General features: G+C 37.0%; 1 protein-coding gene across 10 annotated transcripts in view; it reads left to right on the forward strand.

Annotated features, from left to right (window-relative positions):
- PTPRM (protein tyrosine phosphatase receptor type M) overlaps nucleotides 1–27,648 on the forward strand; it is a 437,545-nt gene that overhangs the window by 348,608 nt on the left and 61,289 nt on the right. For all 10 annotated transcript variants that reach the window (XM_084219928.1, XM_084219932.1, XM_084219926.1 and 7 more), the window contains 2 exons: nucleotides 2,067–2,254; nucleotides 27,305–27,392. In XM_084219928.1, the coding sequence (XP_084076054.1) occupies nucleotides 2,067–2,254; nucleotides 27,305–27,392 (276 nt within the window). The remainder of the gene's footprint in view (nucleotides 1–2,066; nucleotides 2,255–27,304; nucleotides 27,393–27,648) is intronic.

Consider the following 27,648-nt stretch of genomic DNA (forward strand, 5'->3'; position numbering starts at 1 on the left):
CTTTGCCTTCATCTTAGTTACTAACAGTCGGTGTTGCAAAGAATTTTGCAGTTTGCAAAACAAAAAAAAAATCCTCACATTTTCTAACCTGTTTCTAAAATTGAAATGAACAACGCAAAAAATCATTATCAACTTTCTACACTTTTTTTTGTCTTTTGTGTCTTAGCCACCTTGTAGTTTCCAGGTGCCATTTCAGCAGCAACATACTGTACCTACACTTGTATACCACGCTTCATGCCATGCATCCCAAGGTGCTTTGCAGTACAATTTTATACCACATTAAACAAAAGTTGTAAAATTTTATGACTAAAAGATTAATCCCTTTCCTCTGCATTAGACCAGATAAGCAGACTGATAGGAAAAGGAGTGAAATGGTCATACTCATAACCATACATTTTTCTCTGCTGTTGTTGGTTTAGGTGTCAATGCACAGTTCATGTTGACTGTATGCTTAGTGAGGACCAGATTTCATTTGTCTTAGTGGGAATTGAGAGGGCCCCAAACCATCTTTGAAATACGATTATTTAGCTCTCTGGCTTTAATGTCAATTTTCAATAGTACAACTCAGACCAGAATCTCACCTTTAACAAGGTGTGTTAATATTTTTGGCGTGTACATGAGAATCTGGAACCTTTTCATACAGAGTATTTGTGAAACTTTCTGCTATGCTATATCTAACTTATGAATGGGGAAATATTATTTTAAGGCTTCCCTTTCATATGGCTTTTTTAAAAAAGTAATATTTTTTTATAAACATGATACAGGTTTAGTTGTTTGAGGGTTTTTTTTCAATATTCACTCAGAGAGGAATAGCTTGAATAAATCAAAGCACCATATTAATAATTTTGGTTTAAATTAAAAAAACTCTAAGATACATAAAATTATTAATTGAGTAAACAGATAAAATATTTGTGATGATTCTTGGACCTTAGAATTTGGGGTGGGTTTTTTCTCTTGTCAAGTCTGAATAAATTTTTAGAATTCCATCTATACAGGAAGCAAGTCATATTGCTTCCTTAGGTAGAGTGCACTTTCACATTATTTACTTCTAAGTAGAGGTTTTGATCTCAGTTCCCCATGTGTGAATTGACTCACAGTATGATATCTTGGTTTTAGTAAATCTAATTTCTACTGTGAAACTGAGATCAGAATCTGACTTATTTAGGGAATAATTCTGTAAAGACTAAATTTAAAACATAAAATTACCTGTAATTATTAATGCAGTACTGTTGCTTATGCCCTGTTTCCTTTTTCTCCTCCTCTTTTTTTCTCCTGATATGTATCTTCTTAAAAGTGCCAATCAATGGTAAGTTGCCCATTTGCCCCATGGAAGAGATGTGGAGGGTTGGGAGAAGTTTGTGTCTCATAAAAATTTTAACCAGCCCACGGGGGTCTCCTGTTTGTTGGCTTGCATGTCAGTTGGCATATAACATTCCATGCCTAATGTGGTGGCTCATGATACACCATGGTCCTAAAGCATGTTCAGCAGTCAGTCAAGACCTTTTTCCTTATCAGATGATCCTTTGCATTTGTCCTCTTGTAGTTTGTCTCCAAGTGTCGTTTTCAGATCTACATTTCCATTGCAGTCCTAGCTTGATGAAACCATAAGCCATTTTGTGCATCTTTTTATTTTGCTCACTCCAAACATTTGCTCTAAATTTGCAGTGTAAAATACAACACTTCAGTAGTCTATGAAGAATACAAGTCCAGTTTCATTCCATGGGACTTGTTGAAGTTTCAGAATGAAACTTCCATGCAGTTTAAAATGAAATGCCTGTTTTAAAATTTGTTTGCAATCAGCTAGCAACATTTAAAACAATATTAGAGTTTGGACTGCTCTGCAATGCTTCCATTGTAGAACTATGGACTTTGCCTCATTCCAATCAGTCTTGCGATTTCCGTGTGTAAATTGCTCATGGATTTACTGTTCTTCTGGTGTAGCCTTCACAGACAGAACCAATGCTGCTGGTGTCAGATTTCTGCCATTCCTCTAGAAATCTTTGTAATTTCTATTTCTTCTAATAAGTGAAAATGAGCCAGTATGTGATGAGATACTCTTTTTCTAGATGAAACCCACACGATGGGCAGTGACACAAGCAGCCTGGTCCAATCCCATACCTATAAGAAGCGAGATCCCGTGGATGTGCCCTACCAGACCGGACAGCTCCACCCAGCCATCCGTGTAGCTGACTTGCTGCAGCACATCACCCAGATGAAGTGTGCAGAAGGCTACGGATTTAAAGAGGAGTATGAAGTAAGTGTCAGGTCTAAGGATCTGATCATTATGCCTTCTGGACCGCTGGTTCTATGTGTCTGATGCTGTGATTTCCCCAGTGTGCATACTGCTTGCATTTTACAAGGGGTGGTGTTTTTTTGAACCTCACGCGTTGTCATGCCAACTTCGCGTTATAAAAATTGCTTAAATATATAATTGTTTAAACTGGTGTTTCTATTATTAGATCTCCAAAACCCATGCTTCAGGCCACTTCCAAAGTCACTGATGACATTTTTTCCCTTGGAACATAGAAAACAATTCATTCCCAGGAGGACCTAATCACTTGTCAACTTTCATTTGTGTGGCTGACTTAAACAAGTTTGTTCCTGTGAGGTTATTTTATGCCACTGTTACTTAAAAGTGATGGAATTGAAAATTCTTGTGTTTGGAAAAGATTTGCTCATCAGCCAAAACCTTTTATACCAGCATTAAGCCTAGAGGAAAACTACAATTAGTTTATTTAAAAAAAAAATAAAATCAAGACCGTAAAATGGAATTTATAGTGCAGCCAATGACATGGCTTTTTAACTACAGTGGATCAAATGATTCTGCTGAGAAACAATTTCCAGGAAAATCACTTAATTTTCAGCCTACCAAGCTGATGAATGGCATCCCATTACAGACAGTAGGTGTAGTCATGACTAATGCCAGTAGATGCTATACATCAGAGTGTAGTTTGTTAATAGTGGCAGGGAAGGAGGACTTAAAATGGTGAAGCTGGAACTGAAAAACTCCTCTTTATATATGGAAATTGTTATAATCACAATGAACTGTAACTAGCCATATATTTGAAGGTTTTTTCCATTGAGCTACTGCAGTAATGCTGTTTTTCCTCCATATGCAGTGAATGACTGCCCAATATATTCTAGCACTGCAAAGGTCGCAAATCTCTTTGTTTACATTTCTGTCAGACTGATACTGTCCTCTTTATAAATTTGAACTAGACAACAAAAGAATTTCTTCCTTATGTATTACCAGAAGGATAAATGTCCAAATGAAAAGGAAGGAATAGTTTGACAGGGGATTTGTTTTGAATGAAGTCTCATAGGTGGTTTTTGTTCTAACAAGACAGCAGGATTATATAGTCTCACCAGGGAAAGAGTTTGATTCGCGAGAAATTCACACAGGATTCACTAAGAAAATAAATCTGTGGAACAGAACAGAAAGTAAAGTAGCACATTGCCCATTAGGAGCACTTCAGAGAAGTGCAAGTATACAGAGCACTTGCTGTCATGCATAGTTTTAAGTGCTTTAAAATAAAACCTAATAATTAGGGCCACTATTCTCTATAATTTGGGCTATACTTCACTTTCTAAGCACATATATGTAGTTTAAAGTCCTATTGGTGTCATGCAGAAGTTTTTGATGTAGCACATCTGATGTAAAGGATGAATGCTGAAAAATCATCTTTGAACAATGGCAGGCTGGTACTTCCCTGCTCGCTGCTCAGCTCTGCATTTGGATTTACCCACTTGGGATACTGAGTGTCTATAGCTCCCAATACTCAGGGGCTTGGAGGAACACCTTGTTTTGCAGGGTTTTACCCGTTTGTTCTCCTGGGAGAAGGCTCCTGTTCCCACAAGAAGGATCAGGCCCTTGCTCTTGGCTGGACAGACCGATATTGTGCCTGTCTGTAGAACCAGAGCACATGCAGACTTGTCCTTAGGGCCACACCAGTGGCAACTTCACTGCTGCTTTCCCATCTGTTTCTTGGGTGTGGAAAGAACACGAATTCATTTCTGTAAGCTGTGGACTTCAGTGCAGCCCTTCATTTGCAGCCTAGTGGAGTGCAAATGATCGGGATTGCGCAGAAATCCTGAAACCTCAGGGAAATTTCCACATAGCTAGTCTGCAGTGGATCTTTAAAATCCTTTCTATCCCCTGCCAGACCCTTAAGAAAGGAGAGATTTTCACTTGCTTCCAGTGGTGTTAGATGTTAGACTGACAGGATATCATTGGCCTGATTTCCCAAGTACCCCTAACACTGATTGTGCATTATTTAATCTGTTCCCAAGTACTACAGCGTGGGAGAGCTTTTACTGGTCATGAAGAAGCCTCCTTGCTCATCTTCTTTCTGCTTTAAAGAAACAAAGTAACTGGAAAAGGGAGAAGTGGTTTCCTCAATTCATCACGCCTTCCTCCTTACATATGTCACCTTTTGGTTTTGGACTCAGTACTTTCACAGGGATTTCACTATATCCTTTCTCAAAAACGTCCATTGTCAGAGGGCCATAAATCCAAGTAACGAGTTCATCTGCTTCCTAAGCAGATCAGTTAGGCTACTGGAGTTCAGGATAGTTTGGCATACCTAGGGCAGAAACAGATAAATTCATAAAAGTCTTACAGTTTCAGATAAGTTTTATTTTTAATGCTGTTTTTGAATCAACTTAAATTGGTGACTACTCAGTGTAAAGTGGTTCTCTGCCAAATTAAGGCAAGTTGACATAAGACAGTTCCAAATCAATTTTAGAGTGTCCACACAGGAGCTTGGACTGGTTTAACAAAATTGATTTGAAAACACACCTTTAATTAAACCAGTGCAACTTTGTGTAGATACAGCCTTGAAAAATCAATTTCACATTATGTTCCATGACAGAGAGTTCTGAGCTTCCATTATCTCAAAACCAGAGGTTCCTTTGAAAAGCCAAGATTTGCAAAGGGTGTCCTGCTCAGATCAGCCTCACTTACTGTCACTAACAGGGCTCTGTCAATAACAGAATTTTAAAAAAGGATCCTCCATGTAGCTTTATCTTTAAGGCTTTCCTCCCTATCATCTGTCTCATCTTCCCTCTCCTCCCCTTCTGTTGAACACATCCTTTCTCAAGGTTTTCTGGCAGTTAACTGTTTCAATCTGGAAATTATTTTATATCATTAAACCAATACTATTTAAAATGCAGTAATGTTATATACTGTCAAGATAAGCTGCACTGAATATGTTCCCTCTGTGCTGCATGGCCTTCATTTTGATTTGTTGCACCAATATAACGGTACTAATGTCTAAATTATCATAGTTAAATAAATGAATACAGGCTCAGGGTACCTGTCAAGGTCAGGAACATGAAATATATTATCTAATGTGTGTTAAACAATTCATTTCAGTTTAGCACTTCAGTTTAGCACCTGTTAGAGATTGGTAAAAGTATTTAAAAATAGTATTTTAAAATATCATAAAAAGATGGATAATTTAAAGAGAAGTTGGAAATATGTGTTGAAAATAATTGGGGGTATGAAAGAAATTCTGTCTTAATAGCAGTCTATTCATTTAAATGGAACTTCAGAAAATTTGCTAATGTAGATATGCTAATGTGGTAATGTAGTACTCGTCAGTAAAACACAACTCACTGAAAAAATTTCATTGGCCAGTGGAATATCTGGAATAAATACAAAATTATTTTAAGAAACAAAATAGGGGGGAAACTCTCTAAAACCAATAGACATACAGATCCTTGTTTGGGGAGGCAGAAAATATTACAGACAAGCAGGAAATTTTTCATTGAGGATGTTTGCCCCATAGATACCTACTTTGAAATTCTTTTTCTCCAAACCACTCTTAGAATAATGTCTGACTTTGAAAGAAGCCTGATATAATTTCCATTTTCGGCTGTCATGCAAAGTTATAACAGACTAGAATCCTGTCACTCAAACCCAGTCTCCAGTTGCATCTTTTCTTTCTCTTTGGTTCCAGCTGGAAGACAAATTTGCTGCCACATGACACTTTTAAGACTTGTGTTTCTGGATCCCTGTTCTGAAATTTTGAAAATAGTAGGAAAATTGAGTATTTTTTTAATGTTATGTTATTACAGCTACTGGTAGGACCCAGCTGGCCCTATTTTTTCCTGCATGTTCCTTGTGACTCCAACTAATTTTTCTCACCTCCAACCTGTACATCTATATCCCACCTTTTTCTCTGATTTTATTTGATATTCTGCAACACCAGCTGAGACAGTCAGTACCGTAATCAGTGCAGGTTACTTTCTATCCCACAAGACACAAGTTGCACAGAAAACAGAAAGTCTCTGGAGCACTGGGTGAGGATGGGGGCATTAATCCACAGTGTAAATACAGGAAGGACAGCATCTGTGTCTTCAAGAACCAGGAGCAAGTAACTGTTTCTCTCTTTCTGTTTTTGTAATACAAAGGAAAACTCATTAGGCATTATAAACATAACAGAGATAGAAGTGAAATAGTGGGAACTTGTCCAGTGAAAATGGCATGGAAAATTGTTAGAAATAGTCATCCATAGAGATCACTGCTATTATATTTTTTCAAGTTTCCTCTGTTCAGATGGAGCTCAGAACAATTGTAGAATGCCCAGTTTAATTTTTAATCTTTAATACTGGAAAATTGTGGTTTGGTTAACCATATATTGCTATATAAGTGTACTCTCATACACAGCAAGGGATAACCCCAACCAGTAGGGCTATAGAGGTCCTTTACACAAGGCAGATTCTCCTTCTTTATCAGAGAACTTTGTTCAGGCATAACCATTTTCTTTGCACTGTTGTGGGATTTGCAAAAGCCTTCCAACAATACCAGGTAACTTGTTCCTGGTTGGGATTATCCCAGACACTTGAGCACTGGAAAACCCAGCCCTGTGGAGATCATGTAGGGAGGCTGAAGGAAGTAGTAAAAACAAGCAACTGCCTTATCCACAAAGCATGCTTTGGTTTGTAAATCCTAAGGTACTCTAGATCAATACCAAATTGTTGAAATAAAGTCATTCCAAACCTGAAACGACATTCACTGGTGAATAGCCTATGTTAGTAGTGACAGCTTCCCAGTGCATGCAATATCCATTTAAGTCTTGTAGAAGAATGGGTGCCTTCCAGTTGTTGATCAGCCAGAATCAGTCGTCAACAATTTTAACTGTATGGCAGTTTGGGATTTTTTCCATTCAGAGGAAATACATTTATTTTGCTGAATGTCTGTTGTTGTCAGTGAGTGTTTTGCAATTCTTAACCTATCCTTTATCACCCTGAATTCCTCTTCTTAACAGATTTCTTGTGGATGAGAAGTGCTGTCATAGTGCTTAATATCATTCACGTGACACTGCCTTATGTCACAATGTGGTTAATTGCCCAGTGATCAAGATGTCCCATAACTTTCTAAATCAAATCACACCGTTTCCCTTTCCTACTCTTCCTAAGTGCATTTTCCTCCAATTTAAATGAAAGTGCATGTATATGCAGAAACAGCTCTCTAATTTGTTTTGTTTAAGCAGGTTTAATTAGAATTTATTCTTATCACAGAAAATAGATTTAGGCAGGTCATGGCTTCATTAGACAGGCTTTGTGCTTTTATCTGTTTGAATAATAAAATTGCAGAGGTGTATAGAGTAGAACACTTCCAGTATCCTTAGGATTACTCTCGGTGGGGTGTAGGCAGCTGTTTGCTCATGCTGTGATTCAGCTATTTTTGGTACTGATCAGTCTGTGATTTACTTGGGCATGGACCTCTTGTTTTCTTCTTCTCAGCTGCCTAAACACTCTGAACTGTGTGTGATCTCAGGCAGCAAGGACACCTAACAAGAGCAAGGATACCTAATTCAGACAACTTTTTTTCTTCATGAAAGTCCACCAGACTTAGTCTTGTATGTAAAGTTTAGACCGTGTTTTAAGGAAAGCCTGATAGCTTTAAAGTGCATCTTTGATGACCATTGTGTCTCTCTAAGTAGTTAAAACAGAGACTGGTGGTATTGATCCATTCAGAAAAATGTTGGTCCACTCAAAAGTAGTGAGATATAGATTCTTAAGCTGATCAATGGGATGGATAAACAAGTGCAGGTTGTTCTTATGTAGGAACTCAGGCAGCTATTTCAATCATTCACTGCTTCTACTGAGTCTGGTAGTCCTGGTTCATGCTGAGGCAAATGTATGAATTGAGTACAAAATATGTCAGCAAGAAAAAATGTACTGAAACATGTCATTTTTCTTGGTCCTGAAGATGCCCTGAAAGTCTTTTCCATAATCAGATATTTAACAGACATTTGTTCCATATTTCAGCATAGCTGGACTGAAAATCTAAAGTGAATTTAAAGCATTATAAGCACCTCTGATGTTTTTCCTGATTCTTAATGTGTGAGTCTGGAAAAGCCTTTTAAATGGGTAATTTTAACTGTTGCATGCAGTTTTGTGGATGTGCCTCTGGCACTTCATTATCCCATGGTAATAAAGTTTCAATTTGCTTTAGGAGGTCGTGAGGCTTTTTCCCGTCTTGCGTCCAGCCATCGCAGCAGTCTTTCACAACTGATTTTAATCTTCCTCCCCTTTTTACTGACCTATGACTCCATCATTAGGATCTTTTATTCTCTGAAGACATTGCAAAATCTTTCTCGGTTTATTCTGGAAAGATCTATGGGTGTGTGCAATATAAAATTGGAGCAATAAAAGAAATAGTTTCAAAGTTTCAGTGATTATTGTCAACTTAGTACTGAGTGGATCTTTGAAAATCCAGTATCCACATGTGATAAGTCCAAGTAATTAACAGAGGGGTTATATGATATTAATGGAAAGAATTAATCTTTTCCATCATACTGCTTTCTTCCTACATGTTTGGATGTAGACAGAGGAATACTTATTAATAACAAACACTCACATATCATTCCACTATTTTAGCATATGGAATCTGTTGAACATTATTCTCCTGCCTGTCTTGTCTTCATCCCCTTTGGCAGCCACAGGTTGAGAAACAGTCAAACTGTACTAAGCAGACTTCTCAGTATATTTTACTCTGGTTGTCTGTTAGTGAAGTCATTTTTGCCAACTGATCTTGCTACTGTGCTTTTGCTGGTATCAAATTTATGCTCTCTCTGTACCTATCGAAGTCAGGGTTTAATTTCAGATTTAGGCAATCTATGTATTGTTATGGGCTATTGAACACGACAGTAGGAAACTAAATGAGGCCACTGAACATTGTTTCAGTCATAGTGTGAATTTCCAGAGGGAAATCTGCAAGAATGTCTTTAATGCTCACAGCTGTTAGGTGATAGGTTAAACATTCTAAATGCTAGTGACAAGTATGATTTGAAACAAAGAAAAGTTTTTGAAACATTGCAGGCCATTTGCTGCATATTTGCACCAGCCTGACTTATTAATTATTCAAATAAGATATTGAATATTTGATCAGAATTTGTAATCCCTTCTTCAGTTAACATATTATTTACTTTGGAAAAGTGCTGATGTACCACATTTTTCCCATTGCACCTGCAAAAATGAATTGGTCCTATTTATGTGCACAGAATAATATATTGTGCTTTAATGTTCAAGATATTATTCATTACTTCCTACCCATATAAGCCTTCTTGCCTTCTTCATATTTTATTAGTGCCCTTTAAAAAGACATAAAAAATCAGTCATGTAGTTATTCCATTTTGAATTATGCAGATGATGTTAAATGCAATTATAATATATTAATTATATATACACTATGTGTTTTCTACAGATTGCATTTATTCACTACAAATAATTAGGCATTTTAGTCCATTGCTGGTCTCATGACCAGAGCATTATTACTCGCTGTTTGGAAAGTGAGAGGAACACTTTTCAAGACAAATTAGCATAATTTAGCAATTGGGGTTTTCATTTAGCATCAGTTTATCCAGAGCACATGTAAAATATTCAATATTTTCTATAATGCATTAGTTTTAAATAAGTTAAAGTAGCCATTACAAATTTTTCAGGAAATGAGAATCTGTGTTTTTATGTAGCCTGTGACTCAGAGTATCTTTTAAGACATTTTCTAACTGAAATACAAGACTTCTTCTTGCATGTTTCCTGTAGTGCTTTAGTGATTGTCCTGTCAATGGAACAGATGCTCATCATTTTCTAGCAGGAATTGTTGGTTTGTTTTTTTTTTTGGTTACAGCATATTGATTTGATGGGCCCAAAAGAGTCTGGGGGAAGTGTTAAGTCCACTGAAAATCTGCCAGGTCATAATTGGGCAGACAAGGGGGCTGGCAAGCTTCTATTCTCTCTTGCTGGTTTCCTGCCATTGCCTCTGTCTCTCTGTGATAGCTGCTTCCCTGGTTTCCCCATCACACCGGGTCTCTGTGATGCCCCTGCCTGCACTGTTGTGGGGTTCTGCTGTTTTCTGAGCTGCTGGGCTCTGCATCTGTCTTAGTAATTAACAGTGAGGTCGTCTGGGTGCACAGCAAGTCATTTCAGAGGTGTAGGGGACATGGCCTGCTAAACAGCTGTGAGAAGATGCAGGTACCTTGGTGAGGCAGAGATTAGCAGGGTAGCGATGGGCAGAAAATCCAGCGCAAAGCTGATGGGAAGTCCAGAGTACCCATGGAGACAAAGCAGCCCAGGAGGTGAGCAGAAGGAAAAGCAGGCTGGCTTTGGGGACTTGTGAAATACTGGCAGTGAGAGTCACTATTTCAGAAATGACATTATAGCAGTGTCAACCCTGTAAAATTATTGGAGTTATTGGGTTTGCTGCTTAGTTCAAGACTGATGAAAATTCATAATATTGACACTTCTTCACAAGACAGAAACAGCAGGTCAGAGTCACTCAACATAAATCCACACACAAAAGCTGAAAGTTTTAGATCTACAACATGATTTGGCATCCAAGATAGGGAAGACCTTAAGCACATGTTTAAGTTCAGTTGGTTTTAAAGGGATTTAAGGGACTGTTTTAAAGTTGCTTTGAATATACCTTCTTTCCTGTTTTACATTTTACTATGTACATAAATGGAAGCCACACAGGGACAGTATAGGTGTACTCATATAATGGTGAAGAAGCTTGAATATCCATCCACAGAAATGGTGCAGTTTCTTCCCCTTAAGGTCTTAAAAAGATTCATGAGTGACAGTTCTCTACTTTGGTCTGTGTCAAAAATAAATGGCACACGTTTCTGTTAAAATCAGCTGAGCTCAGTTATTACTCATCTACCTTTAAGGTGTTTGCCTATGCTTTAATAACTGTTCTTAATATATTACAGAAAAGAAGTTCTTGTGTCTACAAGAGAGATGTCTGGGTCTCCAAGAGACAGGCAATCTCTGCTCTTATATCACACGCCAAAGGGAATAAAAAGGAGTGAGGACCTTCCTTGATGCATGGGCTCGGGCTGTTCAGAGGCAGACAGCTATGGCTGCCTTCAGCTAACAAAGGGAGCCTGCAGTTAAGGGGGCATAAGCTCTTTTTGTGAAACTGTAGCTTTTTGTCTCTGTCCTATACATAAAGTGTTCCTTTCTGAATAGAATGCCTCCTACTGCTTGCTTTGGGATGGTGGAAGCTTCCACAGAGTAAAGTATCAGTTCCTGAAATAAGTGTAGTTTCTGATTAGTCTGGGAGATGACAACAGGAACACTTTGCCTTTGATGCTTAAATACCTGGTTGTATCACAGACCTTAGAGTTTTGAAATGAGATAATATTACCATTCCGATTGTTTACGCTAAATATCTACATGATCCATCTCTCATTTCCTTGCCAAAAATGATGGCCAAACAACAGACTTTCAGTATGACATAACAGATGTTAGAAAGGTAGGTCAGATCCTGCATCCTCTGCTCAGGAAATAGCAGTAAAAGCAGCCACCTCCAACCCCACATGAATATTTAGAAAAAACCAGAGGGGACTTAGATGAGGAAAAGCTTGTAGTGCAAAGCTCTTTTTAGATTTTTCATGTCCTTCCAAAATCCTCTGAATCTAAGCATGACTGTCAAGTTGAGACACATGCTTTTTAATCTTGAGAAAGTCTGCATGCAACAGTTTGTCAGACTTTTGTGATCCCAGTATTGCTCTTCCATGTGCTATCAACCATGAGTCATTTCCAGAACACTTTAGTGTATTGTTTGCTTGAAAAGTATTTCGTTACAGTGTCCTCTGTATTAGGCTGTGATGTCTGCTGAGCTTTTGTTCACTTAGCCTTGATTTTTTTATCTGCATTTGTTTCTGTTTTTCATTGGTGTCACTTGTCAAGCTGGACAAAGAAAACTAAAGTAAAACTCTGCATTTTGGGTTTGTAGTTTTGCTCATTCACCCACTCATACTTAACTCCAGCTTTTATACTCTGTGTAACACTGTTGCACACAGCTTCCCTAAGGCTGGCATATTAATGTAAAAATTATATGAGTAAGGAAATCCTTACAAGTGACACAGAGCCACTTTATCAGGTCCAGTACCAAGTCTCTACTTTCCTTCTAGGACAGTGAAATATCACTCATTCCTGGCTGCTGTAATACCCCCTTAGGATATTCTGAGCTGTGCTAGAGATCAGTGTTACTTCTGCAATGGTAACAGCAATTATTCATTATTTCTTATAATACAGGGAATCAGGAGCACCCAACAAAGCTATTAAGCAGCAGGTTTAAAATGAACAAAAGGAAATATTTTTCACACAGCACATAATTACATTGTGGAGCTCATTGCCTCAAGATGCTGCAAAGCCAAAATTATAAATGGGTTAAAAAATGGGCTAGAAAAATTCATTATTAAACACAATGGCTGTGTGCAGTCTCTGGCTGAGGAAGAGATTGCTCAGGAAAGCCATTGATTGCTAGAAGCTAAAAAGGTATGCTGGGGAAAGATTCACTCTCTGTTTGCTCTATTCTTCATACTTTTTTGTAAACATCTGCTACTAGTTCTGTTGTAGAAAAACTAATCAGTTGTATGGACCTCTGGTTTGACCCAGTATGGCTATTAACTCACATCAAAAGGAAAAAAAATAAATCAATGCTCTTGTATATACACAGCCAACAGTGTGATGTAAAATAGTAATTCTTTTTTTTTTTCCCATACTGGTAGTCAATTTTATAGAACTAACATCACTTGAGTTTAGAAAGAACACAAACTGCTACTTAAATCAGATAGCATCCTCAGTGTTTTCAAGTTCTTTTCTTTTACTAGCAGTTCTCCTGGTCCACTGCCTTACTGGTGGACTGCAGGACTGCAGAGGACTGGGCTGCAGCTTGATGATGCTGTAAAGGGAAAGAGGAAAAATAAAAGAAATTCAGTTGTAAAATACTTTCATATAAAATGCATGTAGTTGCTGTGCTAAAGCCTAATCCTTGAGCCTTTATTCTGAGCAGTTCTTTATTCTGCAAAGAGTCTCATTTCCATTAATTAGACCCTTTCAAGAGAGTTGTATTGATTAGAGTACATTGAGGTAGTGAAACTCCTAGTGTAGGCAGTAAACCACTTCTCGTGTTTTGGAGAGTAAAAGGGGCACCATTATCTGAATTTTGAAGTTAAACAGGTTGAGCTTCCAAACCACACCAAAGCATTTGCTTTGGTTTTGCACTGGGAAGTACATTTAAATATAAGAAAATTTGGTGTCTTGCTGCTTTCCTAGTAGTTTTCTACACATTTCAGTTTTTCCACTGACTTCTTAATTGTCTCTTCTTTTACAGCATCAGCAGCTTGAATTCTGAGTTTTGATGGTTACATTGTGAATCAAGTCTATAGAAGCGACAGTAGCTGGAACATACAAAACTGTTTGAATACAAGGAAAATCACATAAATTGCTCATGCTTTTTATATGTTTAATTGTAGATCTGGTTTGAGATTGACATATTTTCCCTCCATTTGTCAGTTTTTTCCACAGCATTTGTGTTTATTTTTCTGGTATTTACTAAGCACATGTATCTCTGGCACACAAAGAAAGCTAGAAAAGCTGTGCTATGTGCAGGATTTATGATTTCTTTGAAGTTTAACTGTTTTGTAGATGCTTTTTATTTCTTGCTGTTGAGACTGTGTGTTTCTTATTTGTGGTGACATTTTTTATAAACACCTAATTCCTGCCATTAATTGATATTTGAACATTGGTGATATAGAAGGACAGTCTAGTTTGGAAGCATGTCTTTCATTTTGACATAACTAGGAGTAGGTTTTCTTTTAGCTGAAGTATGCTGCAGTGAAATTGTCTTAAATATCTTGTAGGGGATCAGGTTGCATCTTTTTAAAATAGTGCCTTTCCAAGGGCCAAGAAACTAAAGTTACTAAGTTTTGGTCTAACTGCCCACTGACACAGACGTCTGCTTGTGCTTCATCAGTATGAAGCACATACCTGAACATATCTGAAGCTCACTCCCTGCCAGAGATCCTGGAAACCTGACTGACAAATCTGGAAGTGTAATAGTAAGATGATTTTTTTTTTTTAATTGAAAATATTTGGATAGTGCTTCCCATATGACTTTTAGTGTGGAGCAGCAGTGTTTTGGAGTGTCCAAGCTTAGTAGTGCAATAATACTGAGAAAAAATCCTAAAAAGATTGGTTTCCTCTCTGTTTTCATGAAGAAAAAGGGAAAAAAGTACTCTCTAGAAAGTACTATATTGATTGTCACTAATGCATACCACATTTAAGCTGAAATTCATGTGCATAAAGCAGTGAAGTACTCCATTCACCATACAGTTTCTGCCCACGCCTAGAAAAGTTTCAGCATGTTCTAATGAAAAACAGAAAAATTATCTTGATTTATGCCAGAATTCAAGTTTGATCTAGTATCCTATTAAGTGTTTGTATTTTAAGTGATATGACAAGTTTAGTTGCCAGCTATTATGACTACAGTGAAGTTACAGAGAATGATAGCTTCCAAATTCAAGTACCTAATACAAAAAAAAACCCAAACCATACTCTTTTGAGGTATTGTCTCAGATATACTTTTAAATGTATTCTTATGGAACTAAGATTCAGGTTGACATAGAGCAGGGTAGGGAGCCAGAGTGGGACATGTAAGACCTTACCTCTCTCTTCAGCTCCCTGAAATGAGGTTGTAACCAGGTGGAGGTGGATCTCTTCTCCCACGTAGCAAGCAACAGGACAAAAGTAAGCAGCGTCAAGTTGGTGCCAGGGGAGGTTTAGATTGGGTATTGATTATTCCACCTCATGTCAGGATTGGAACATTTCAGTGCCAGGTCACTCTTGTCCGTCTAGCTCACTCTCCATCATTTTATCTTGTTCCATTTGCAGGATTTGGCTCATAGAGTTTATTAATAAAATCTAATAAATACGGACTTTGCTGGGTTGCTATTTTAAGCAACTAGTAATTGGCTTAATGAGAAACAGATGCCTGGAATCTTTGTATTGTCTTCTAAGGGAAATATTTATATAGAGACTCAAAATTTTTAAAGTTTTGTTTTATAGAGGGACGCAGAAAATAAAGGCATCTGCTGCTATTCAACAGAGCTGTTATAATGTTGGCTTGCCTCAATGAATCTAGCTTGAGTGCAGTGTTCTAATGAAAGGAAACGTATAATAAAAATTTAGAGATGCAATGTATATAAATCTTGAAATGCCCATGGATAGCTGATAAATTGCTGTGTTTTGTTCAGTTTATGCAAAAGATAAAATCAGGAAGCAGATTGCAGAAGCCAAAATTACACATCAAGTCATTAAACCTCAATCTTCATTACTGAAGGATTGTTTTGATACTCAGCAAGATCAGAATCTGAACAAAAGAGTAGCTAGGTGACATGTTCAGAAGAGTCCTGCACACCAAGAAAAAATGCACAGAATAATGTCATAGGTATAATCTAAGTGCAGAACTATAATTGCTCCTTTTCTGTTCTTAAGGCTCTGAATATAAACGATATTTTGCACTGATTTTCGCTTTGTGACTGTCATTATTTTATTTCTTCGTTAAGTTTCATGTCTCATAATCCATTTGTGTTAACATAGACTTGGTAACTTTTCAGTTAGCTCTCTTTACTTCATGTCCTCACCATATTTTCCTTTAGAAAAAAGACTGTTCTGTCAAATAATGCTACTTTACTTCCTTTTTTTCTTTTTTTTCCTTTTTTTCTTTTTTTTTTTTTTTCTTTTTTTGCTGGAGTCTGCTGTGAGTATTACATTTGGGTTGTTAATTTACTAAACTGTATTACTTGTGCATAGTAATTTTAAAACACCACCACACTAGAGGAGAAGAGACATTCTTGTTGCACATCTGCCCAGTGAGTAACTCATGACATTCAAATTCCCATCTCCATCATTATTACTGGTGATAGATTTTTTTCTGTTAGTTCAGTACTTATTTCACTTGCAGAGTGTATTCTCTGAATGTAGCTGTGTCAGTGATAAATAAGAAGGAAGAGATATTTGCACTGGGACGTTCAGAGAATCCCTATTATATTGCACAAGTTCAGAAGACTTTTCAAAGCTCTTTGAAAATTTCTCTCTTGGAATATAATAGGTGGTTACATAGAAAGAGAACTGGACAATCAAAGTGTCCATCAATAAGCTCCTGTAAATACATGCTATAGTGGAATTGTCACATATGCATTTTACTTTTCTATTGAGAAAATATTAGTATCACATATCAGATGTTAGATGAATGAAGCAGAACTGCTCTTCAAATAAGAGCATTTAGGGACAGCAAGCCCTTTTGTCCCTTCCTCATTGTTAACTTCCACTACACATTATCTATTAGCTGAGTCTGGGTCATTTGAGTAGCCTTGATTCAGTGCATTATGTATTTGAATGAACTGTCTGGTTTTAAGCCTGGTTGATGAATTTCTGCAGGACTGCCTCTCTTGGAATGAGTAAGTGCTGTATATTGGTGAGCTGCAGCTCTTCATTAGTGTGCCTAAGCAGACACTGTTTGTTCTAACAAGTAGTCTTGGGGATGTATTGAAGGTCTGCTATCTGTCAGTGTACAGTGAGCAAACTAAAAATAATTAGGTTAACAATTGACAGCAACACTTGTCATCATTGTCAATCCCATTACTACCTCTGCTATTTCTATGCTGATTATCTTTATGTGCTCTTAAATACTCTGTATTATTCTCTGAGTAGTTTCTCAGACAGATGGGAAATCGTCTAGGACCAACACTATTTTTTTGAAGGTTTTATCCATCTTTCCAGTAAGTGTGCAGTTGTCCAAAGGGAAGATGATTGACAGGAAGCAATTGCAGAGTGAGAGCCTGCAGAGGGATGTCTGGGAAAAGGGAACATAACTTTAAAACCCAGAGCCAGGATTTCTGAACAGTGAAGTAGCGGGAGCTCCCGTTGCTGTGGAAGTTCTCACTGGCTCTGCTGTGACCCATTACTGCTCTCCCCGAAGCAGAAAGTGTACCAAATTATCAACTCAGGGGCTGGATGCCCCTGTGGTAAATAGACATGTAGCTTTTAGATAGGACATCTTTTTCTTTAGAACAAGGAAACTGCTTGCCTTGAAGTCAAGCCCAGAGGAGTGACGGATTGACTTTCTGTGTTCTAGCAAACCGTGTATTTGCAAACAAGCAAAGCAGACATGGAGGCACCAAAGCTTCCTGTGAAGATCAAAAAATGTAATGAGCCAGCACAATGGAGTGCTATTCTTTTTTGGAAAGGGCACTGCAAGTAGACCTTTATCTGTTTTAGCATACCCTACTGCTCTTACTTCCCTTGAAAAGTTCTATCTTATCTACGGGGAAAAACAACAGTGTGCAAAATATTTGTGTTCCATCTGTGCACGCTAGTGTATTCTGGCTTTTATCTTGTAGTTAAATGTGATGTCAGTGTTGCCTTGTAGCAGAATTAAAATCTTCTTATGCGAGCTTTGTTTCTCTCTTATCTTCTATTGAAACTATATTAACTAGAGCAGCCGAGATACACTCATGGAAACCCTTGAGGCCCACTTAGTGAGCCAAATCTGAGGGGTGCTTTATCACTTCTGAAAGGTTAGATCAGCTGTGTGTACATTACAACTTGGTTCAAGATAGGGGAGGGGTTTATTCACTTTTCAAATTCAACATTAGTTTGCTTTTGTTTTGTTTTTCCACATGCCGGTTTCTATTGCTTCAGGGAATTTTATTACATTGAAGGTTTTTCCAAATTGTGTGGTTCTAAATCACAAACAGCTTGTTTTTACAGGGGATTTGAAGATCTTATCAGGTTTTCTCTGCCTGAGTTAGCTGATAATTTAAAGTCAGGCAGTTCTTGTGAGTTCTGAGCTCAGAGCACTGTCTCAATTACAATGATCTATGCAGATAAAATCAGACAAAAATATTACTGGATTACCTAGAAATGTGTCGGAAGTCACCTTCCTATCAGTGCATGTGTCCACAAGTTTAATGTTGATCACCTTTCATAGGAAATAATCTTCAGTAAGCAGAAGGGCACAGGTATTAAATAGTCGCTTTTCAAATAATATAATTGCTCAAAGAACAGTGTCACAGGCTTACAGTGTCAGTCAAGTCAAGGAAAGTATTTTCCCATGGAAAGTATTTCCTACTTCAGAAAAGTTTCTTGGAATCCTTAAGCCTTGTTTTGTTCATTGCATAGAATATCTAAGCAATAAGTGAAATAGCTCTCATCAATCACTGTGTAAAAGATGAGTGAACAGAAAATTTTAATGACTGCAACACAAAGCTTACTACTTCAGTCAAATGCAGACATTTTCTTCTGGTTCCTGAATTTTTTTTTTTTTTTTTATTTTCTTCTTCTCCTCCCCCTCTCTGTCTCACTCTGAATTTTTCATTTTAATTTCCTTTTTTATTTTCTTCCATTTGTTTTTTCTTTTTTGTTATATTTTAAACTAATTGCAAACTCTTCTCTTTACGGTAGGAGGAAAAAATCTGCAGTCCTTGCCTTCTTTTTTCACACCACATCTTTATGCTCTACTTTAATAATATTTCATTAGCTCTTTGAAACCATTCCCTGGGGCAAGTTTTATTATTTGTAAAGTAAATCAAATATCAAAGTGCTAATGTTTAGGAGGAAAAATGGGCTAGAGTCTGAAAAAATATTTATTAGCTTTTATTAGCTTTTTGAATTAAAATTTAAAGTGCACAAAAAGATTCCAAATAATTTTCTCAAAGCTCTCAGGTACATAAAACCAGTTTTTAGAAACCATCTGCCTGCTAAGATTCTGAGTACATTAAAGAAAATCTAGGAGTGATGTACCTCTGAGTTCTGAGTAGCATTGTGGAAGGAATGTTTTCCTTGGCAGAAAGGGACTTGGAAAATAGTTTCCTGAAGAAATTGGAAATTAAAAACAAGAGGTGAAAAATCTGTTATAATGGTACCTTGGAGACCTACATTAGCTCAAATTTAATGCCTCTGCTTTCCTGCAACATTTTAAGGCACCTTTTTGTTTTGGCCTCATTCAAACCATGTCATAGTACCCACAGTATTTTCTTTCTGTCCAAGTCCTTTGCAGTATTTGCATGTTACCCTTCCAAAGATAGTGTAAAAAAGTCAATTTAGAATTTACCTTGCCTACATATGCAGTGGACTGTAGGTGACCTGGAGTCCTGCCCCTTTTGTGTAAATCATAGAATCCCAGAATGGTTTAGGTTGCAGGGAATGAAAAAGATCATCTCATTCCTGCCCTCCTGCCATGGACAGGGACATCTCTCCCTAGTTGCTCAGAGCCCCATCCAGCCTGGTCTTGAACTCTTCAAGGGATGGGGCATCTGCAACTTCTCTGTTCTGGTGCCTCACCATCCTTGTAGTGAAGAAATACCTGTGTCCTGGTGGGTGGGATTTCTCTTTAAGAAATAAATGACTCTGCACCATTTTTTACTCCTATGTGTACAACAAACATGTGTAATTACATCCTTTGGAACAGCATAGGGAGGAAGCAAGGAGATGGCACAGTTCATGAATAATGATGCAGATAGTTTTGGTCACAAGAGGATAGATTGTGCCTTTGAGGGTGCTGGACAAAGTCTTTCTCTGGTTTCCTGTCAAAGCATAGAACTAGTTTGTATTCAGAGTAGCCTGTGTTCATTCACTTTGTGTTTACAGACATTACAGTCATGAGTCTTGCTCGAGTTCGCACTCCTAATTACATATTGTGTAAAGAAAAAAAAAAGGTGGGGAGGAATGGGGAGATAAGAAAACTCCACATGCTGTACATGAAAAGTATTCATTAAATCCTCCAAAAGTAGGAAATTCATTTTCATAAGAGGAAATAAGCACTGCTTGAGACCAACTCTATTTTCCTTTACACACAAGTAAAAAATAATGTATCTTACACTTTAGTTACAGTACAAGTGTACATATTGTGCCCAGAGGGTCCTTTCTAAAAAAAAGGATCATGAAATCCTATCAGCATAATATATTTTTCTGCTGGAGATAAATCAGGAAGATTAATGAGGTTAAGTTATTGCTGTCTAGTTTGCGAGGGAATAAGTTTCTAAATTAGAATTTTAATTGTATGCTTTATTGCAGTCCTCTTACTAATTCACCATATTTCTACAATCTTTCCTTGTACGGTAGTATTAAAGAATTTTAAAGGACTAAAAGTAATGGAGTTTTTAAAACTTAAGTAGGTAAAATGGAAATGGTTCTGAAAGCCTATCAAAACTAGGTAATCTGTCAAATCTTCAGACTGCTCTGCAGGATCTATAAAGAATCTATTCCTGTTGTTGAATATTACAGGTGAGTTCCAGGTATTACCTTTAGTGTTAGCAAGAAAATAAGTTACACCAACAGATCTCATAAATGGGTTGGGTTTAAATATATGGAAAGTAATTCTTCATTAGTATTTAAGTAATTCTTCATTAGTTACTACTAATTTAGTTATTACTAATTACTATTAGAAGTACTCTGGGACACTGTTTTTGCAGCCTTGTCATGATTTAAGACCAAATGACAATTGGTTATTGGGAGCTAAATGTACTAAACTACCAAAATATTTCAATCACCAATATGTGCAGTTTTACAAATCGCACAGCTTCCATTCCACAGGTGAGAACACATTCCAGGAAAGAATTCGAGTGGGTCTGTGTGGTGGTTCCAGCCATGCCATGTGTTCTCCTACAGTCTCTCAGGTCACCTCAGCCCCTGGGTTCTTTGCCCAAGCAACTCTAGACACTGTCAAATATAGGACTAGGTATTAAAAAAACTTTCTTCTCGATTATCTTGTTCAAATGCTCTTAGCACCTAGAAAACAGCCTTCAGCATGGCTGGTACTCATGACCTGCTATTCCTGTAGGCGTGCAACAGCTTCACAATTTTCACAGTGCCTGACAAGTCACTTTCACTTCAGTTACTTCTCTCTTCTAGTGACCTAGTGAGCTACTCTCTTGTCCTATAGTAGTAACTAAATTTCATGTATATTTCCCAGTGCTATTGTCAACTAGGGCTAATTCATGATAAGTGGTGCAAGTATCTGTGTCATTCATAGTACAATACTGAAGCAGTTTGATCATTTCAGTATGTTTTCTTTGTGCTGCTATAGATTGACTAGATTGCCCAGTTGTCCAGGGAGTAGCAAAGCATGTGCCTTTAAAAATACAGACATATTAGGAATTGCACTGACTGAAAGGACGGCTTCTGAAAAGTGAAAACACCAATGCAATCACAGAGTTAGTACCAGATTTTGTCTTACCTGTGTTGTTTTAGTCCTTGTTTTGAAATCCGGATGTTAAGGCAGTTAGTTAGTGGAGGAGGTAATAGTTCCCCTTCCATTTCAACATTTAATGTAGGCAGTGAGTATGATGTTTAGTCTCAAAAGACCAGAAGGACTTTTGCTTTCCTACTCGTCTTCTCATGTAATGCAGACTAACCTAAATTCACCTGAGAAAGAAAAGACTGTTTCCTACCTCTGGCTATGCAAACCCTTGAGTGGGTGTTTCTGGGTTTTTGTACATCAGTTCAAGGAGGAACAAACACATGAAGGAGCATTGGGAACAATATCAGAGAGGTGCTGAATGTCAGACTAATAACTCTGTATCTGCTTTAAAACTGATCTGCATCTTACCTCTCACACATAGAAAGCCTTATGTAAACTATCAGCCTAATTTTACCAGAAAAATCTGAACACAGCAAGGGAGTTTAAACAATAACCTCAATATATTCTATTTGTTACAGTCTTCATTGGGCTTTGGGGTTTTTTTCTTCTGTGTTCAGACTTGGGCTGCAGTAACACGCCAGTAAGTGCTTTATAGCTTCTAAAGGCAGTTTACATTGATGAGATAGATTTTCACATTGGCTCTTGCAACAGACACTTTTCAAGGGCAGGCACAGTAAAATGTTTTTTTAAATTCCATTATTTAAAAACTGGACATAATTCTCAGTGATTGAAGCTGACAGAGAAGGGAAAGCTGATGGTGAATATATTCTCTAGTGGCAGGCTGTCATCCGCAGATGCTCTCAGTGACCAAAGCAATGACTGAAGTAGGAAGAGCTGCTTGCATACTGGGGGTTGCCATCACTGCAATCATTTGCCACTGCTCACAAACACTTGTGGCAATATATTACCTACAAGTGATGCATTTTCAATGATGAAAGCCTCCCTCAAAGTGACTAGCAGATTTCTTTTAACATAACTTTCAGGGATCCTTTTTAATTCCTTGATAGTCTAAATACTGAGTTATCAACAAATGGAACTTGATTACTTCAATTTTCTGTTTCAAAAACCAAAACAGTTAATGTTGCAAAGTCACATGAACATCCTCATATGCCAGATATTTAGCAGATTCTGAACACTGAAAATCCAAGGAACTGACAGATTTACTGTACTCACAAATCTTGCAGTGTTCATTAAAGATCCTTGTCCTCCAAACATTTATGGACTTGCTTAAATGTGTATTTAGTAGGGTTTATAAATACAAAGAGTCTAATGTGACCCTAAGATCTTTACTCAGACTTTAATGGATGCATTTTTTCCCATCTGTAAGCTCCACATATAAAATGAACACAGCATTAGTGTTAAACTAGTAATGAATCTTTGCTATCAAATTCAGGGCATTTTAGGCATCTAATTCAGCTGCAACTCAAAGGGCTATTGTAGAAATATAAGTTTCTTCTCTAGCTATTTGAGTTTAGACAAGGACCTCCACTGGGATCACTGTTAGTTGTCGGATCTGGCTTCAAGTAGACAGTGTGCATAACTCTCTGCATGTAACTTAAAAACAATCCAGAGGTATTTATAACTGGATACATCAAATTACCAGTGTTGTTAAAATACATCATAACCTGGTTATTTAGAAATGGCCATGGGAAATGAATGTAACCAGTGAAGAAATTCAAGAGTCAGTAGAGAAAATCAGATACCATCAAGACCGATACATTTAAAAACAAATCCAGAGGTCAAACTTACGACTGTTACACAGTGCAATAGCATGTCTTTGTACCTAAAAATAATATTCTTGCTTATTAAGTAGGCAGAGAGATATTTATGTTATCCTTAACTTCTCATTTCTCTACATAAGAGTTTGCATTTTGCAAATGACATCATAAGAGACTACAGTGTTGTCACCTAGCAACTACAAAGTGTTTTTTGGAAAAGTTGTTGCTTGGATTTTGACTAATAATAAAAATAGCAATTCCACACTTTACATTTGTAGACCTTAAAACACTTAGAAAGATGTATTTTTTTAAAGTCTCCTGATCTGGAAACATGAAATCTAGGATAGAAAGTGTGTTGGCAAAGATGGCAGTCAACAAAGATACAGATTTTGTTCTGAAGATCTCACCCTGTTGTCCACATTCCGGCCTCTTCAAACTGTACTTTTATATAGGTCCTTTCCAATTTTTTTTGCCCAATGAATTTTAAATTAGGAAAAGGAATAATCTAAAAAATCTGTATTTGCAATGATTATCTCCCCTTCTCATTTGAGATATTGCAGTTATTTTCTAGTCTGAGGGTCACAGTGAATTCGCCCTTGGCAAATATTTAATTTTTAAAGGTAACCACTGCAGTATTGAGTGAAAGCATGTGAAAGTATCACATTCATCCTAAGATGATCCTGCCCCTGCATCACTGACCAGTTTTCATGTTGCATGTAAAGCACTTCTCTTTAATTAATTTTTCTTCAGAAAGTGTTTTTATCCTAATTATTGTAATATTTTCTACTAACAGAATGGCAGCTGACAGGCATACTGAAATGTCTGCTGTAACAACAGCTGGCTTGAACAGCATTTCATTTTTCAAGATCACGGAGGCTGGGTAGCCAGGGTTCTCTGTGATTTCAAGCTGAAGAAATACTTATTTTAAATTATTTGAGAAACGTCCTATGCTCATTTTCAGTTCTCCATTGCCCTTGCCAAGCATTTGGTGGAGTGAAGCTGTTTGGGGGCCATATTTCTTCCTAACAGTCCACAATTTTAAGAAACTTGTAAGGATGAATTAGAATGAGTAGCCACAAAGATAATGTGTGGGCTGCTGTGCAGCAGCATCCCTGGAGAGTGATATGTCAGAAAAGAGATTTTAAAAATTTCTGTAATGAAACGTGTATTTCTCACAAGTAAGGAAAGATCTTGACAGATCATCTGTTATGAAATATCTGCTCTGTTCTTTACTTGTGGGACAAATGAGATTTCTCCTTACAATACATTGTGGATTATCATTCTGTTGCAGTTTGTGTAATGGCAGCACACAGGGAATTTAGGAAATGACACTCCAGCTGTCTTTTACAATAACTGGGTTTTCTTTTGCTTTTGCACTGTAATACCTCTTCCTTCAATTATCTTTGCTGTACTCTTCTCACTGTAATACCAGTGTGTATCCCAAAATGAATTAAAAAGAAAAATGGATATGCATAAATTATGTCTTATTTTCCCCATGGGATATGTTTTATTTCATTCACTAATTTATTGATAAAAACCTCAAAATAAATATCTGAAGTTCCTTTTCTGTAATACATTTTTAATAAAGAAAGTGAAGTCAGTAAGCAGTAGCTGGAAATGTAAATCTGTTTCCTGGTCTTTGCTGTTGTGTGAGGTTTGATATATATATATATATATATATATGTTCTAAAGACCAAAATTATCTTTGTTGCAGGTAAATTTTTAGAAGATGGATTATCTGTAAGGCTCATTAAAGTTATCATTGTTTTCAGAAGTTCCAAACACTTGGGAGAAGTAGAACTTGCACATTGCATCTGAGATGTAGATGAGTTTCCAAAAGTTTCCAAAGTACATTGCCTGGTGTATTTCTTCCCTGAATTCAGCACCATCTAAATCTTTCCCAGTTGCCTCCAGAGATTTACTTTATTCAATTGGTTTAAAGCAATTTTGTAAAAGTTCATTAGTGGGACAGAGAGAAGCAAGATGTCTCTTGGAGAATATTTGGGTCTTCCGTATTTGAAGCTGTGTCAGCAGGACTCTTTCTCTGTAACAGCACATGTGATGCTTACTGAATTAAACTCAAAACCACTTTCTGGGTAGTGTCTTATGAATCACTTCTGTGCATTAGTCTCAAGGAGAAGGACTGTAAAAAAACAAGAATTTTCAGTAGTCTCCTTAGCTGTCTGAAATGGGAAATCCACATCAAATTTTAGATCAAATGAATTGTTCGTTTGTTGTGTCTTTGGAGCTTTGCTGCTGACCATTTCCAGTTCTACTTTGCCTTTAACCATGTTTAATTGTTCATCACCCATCGTTGTCTGAGAGTCGGAACTTTGCAAGAAATTGAGATATAGATCCTTGCCCACAGAGAGTCATTCCTTATGCAGTTTGGTTGAATTACTAGAAAAGTAATTTCCATCCAGCCTGAGCTGAGAGTGCTCTAGAGTGGGAGGGCCTGCCTGCTTTAGATGCCCCTGGCAAATCTATAATCAGATAACGATTGATGCCTTTTTGGCAAAGAGCCCCAAAGCTGTAAATCATCTTGGGATTCACAGGGTTACACTTCTCTATCCTGGTAGCGATCAGTGTTTCTCAAGAGTTGTACCCAATGATGGTATGTTATGAGTAAGGAAAAAATTATTTGTATTAGTGGGTTTTAATAATTTAAGTTTCCAAACCATTTAAAACTTTTCAAAGGAAGTGTGAAAAGATGAAGGAAAAACAAATTGAAGGCACTGACAAGGCTTACGGTTTTCTTGAGTTATTATTTGTAAACATTTTAGAAGTAATCCATGTATTCCCAGGAATTTTTAGATCATAAATTGGAAACCAGTACTCTAGGAAACTTGTGAAAAGAAGCCATTTTAGAGGCTGAATGCCCTTGTGTTCTATTGACTTCAGCAAGAGATCAAGGGTTTGGTTTCACTTTTATCCTCTTTGTTATTGGAAATCATTGGGATTCTAAAAAACACCTTCTTTTCAATTTGAGGGGAAAAGACAGTAGATGATTTTGTGGGCATTATCTGTTTTAAACCACTCAGAATGTCTTGAGATCTTGCAAGAGATACAAACTTTGCAGTGTTTTCTCTATTTAGTGTCTTACAAAAGATTTAATCTACTGATCATTCTAGTAAAAAGATGAAAACATGAATTAGGACTGGTCATAATAATGATATAATTCCAGTAGTTTGCTTGGCAATAAAGTATTTAACACTAGATTAATATTTCAATACAAAATTTTAAAATGTATCTGCTTCATGTGACTTATGCATACAGTGCATAAATTAGGAGATTGTGCAACTGCTCTTTTACACCACAGAAAGCACAGGACATATAGGCCATAACAACTTGCTTGCTGCCCTTTTGGCAGCTTCTGTGTTTTATAATGTAAAAATAAACTTTTAGCACCTTCAACTTTCTTATTTACATGAGATTTACTAGCTAAAGGATAGCAGTTTGTTGAATATGAGATTATCTCTTTCACAAAATCACATTGGTTTTATTCTCTGAGAAAATAATCATTGTGGTGGTGTTGTAAATTGTGCTTAAGAGAAAAAAAGACACGTATGCTAGTTGAATCCATGGTTTTTTAAATGCCTGTATATTTTTTGATCCACGAGGTCATCTGCCAGCAAGTAAATGAAACTTGGGATATGTCAAAAATAAAACATATCAGTACAGTCTGTAATTTCTACACTCAAATACTGGAGCAGCTCCAACACTGATGATGAAGCTCCTTCAGCTTCACGTGTGTGTATGAGAACTATACAGGGAATCTGGATAGCTCTAGTGAAGGACTCTCAGTGTTGCAAGAAAGCAGATTTGGAAAGGTTTAATAGCACTTCACTTGCAAATAATTCTTCTTGCTATTACACAGATAATCTCATGTCAAATTTTAAGTAACATCTGGAGCTATGCATAAATACCATTTAAACAGGAAACTCGTATTTTTGCTCAATAAATGAATCATTTAAATGACACTTTAACACCAATACCCACAAGTACTGTTTGCCTTTGTCTTTCATTTAGCCATGAGGTAACTGTTACTGCATGCTTTTCTTAATGTCACTTTCTTTCCTTTTTTTAGAGTTTCTTTGAAGGACAGTCTGCACCATGGGATTCAGCTAAGAAAGATGAGAACAGAATGAAAAATAGATATGGGAATATCATTGCATGTGAGTGTTGGCAGCATAATTGTGCACTTTGTTAACTTCCCTTCAGATCTGGATAAAAATGACCACCAGCCTGTGCTTACATCAGGCTTATATTCCTTTTCCCTAATTAGAAAATAAAAATTAGGGAAAATGTTTATTTTTTTATTTCTTGAGAAAACTGTCAGGTTTAATGCATTTTCTCAACTGCTCTTCTGTCTACCTTCCATCCTGTGGTCAGCATTTGGCTAATGGAGAACAACACCTTTTACCACTACTC

This window comes from Fringilla coelebs, assembly GCF_963513975.1.
Source record: "Fringilla coelebs genome assembly, chromosome: 1".
In the NCBI taxonomy this organism is placed as follows: domain Eukaryota; kingdom Metazoa; phylum Chordata; class Aves; order Passeriformes; family Fringillidae; genus Fringilla; species Fringilla coelebs.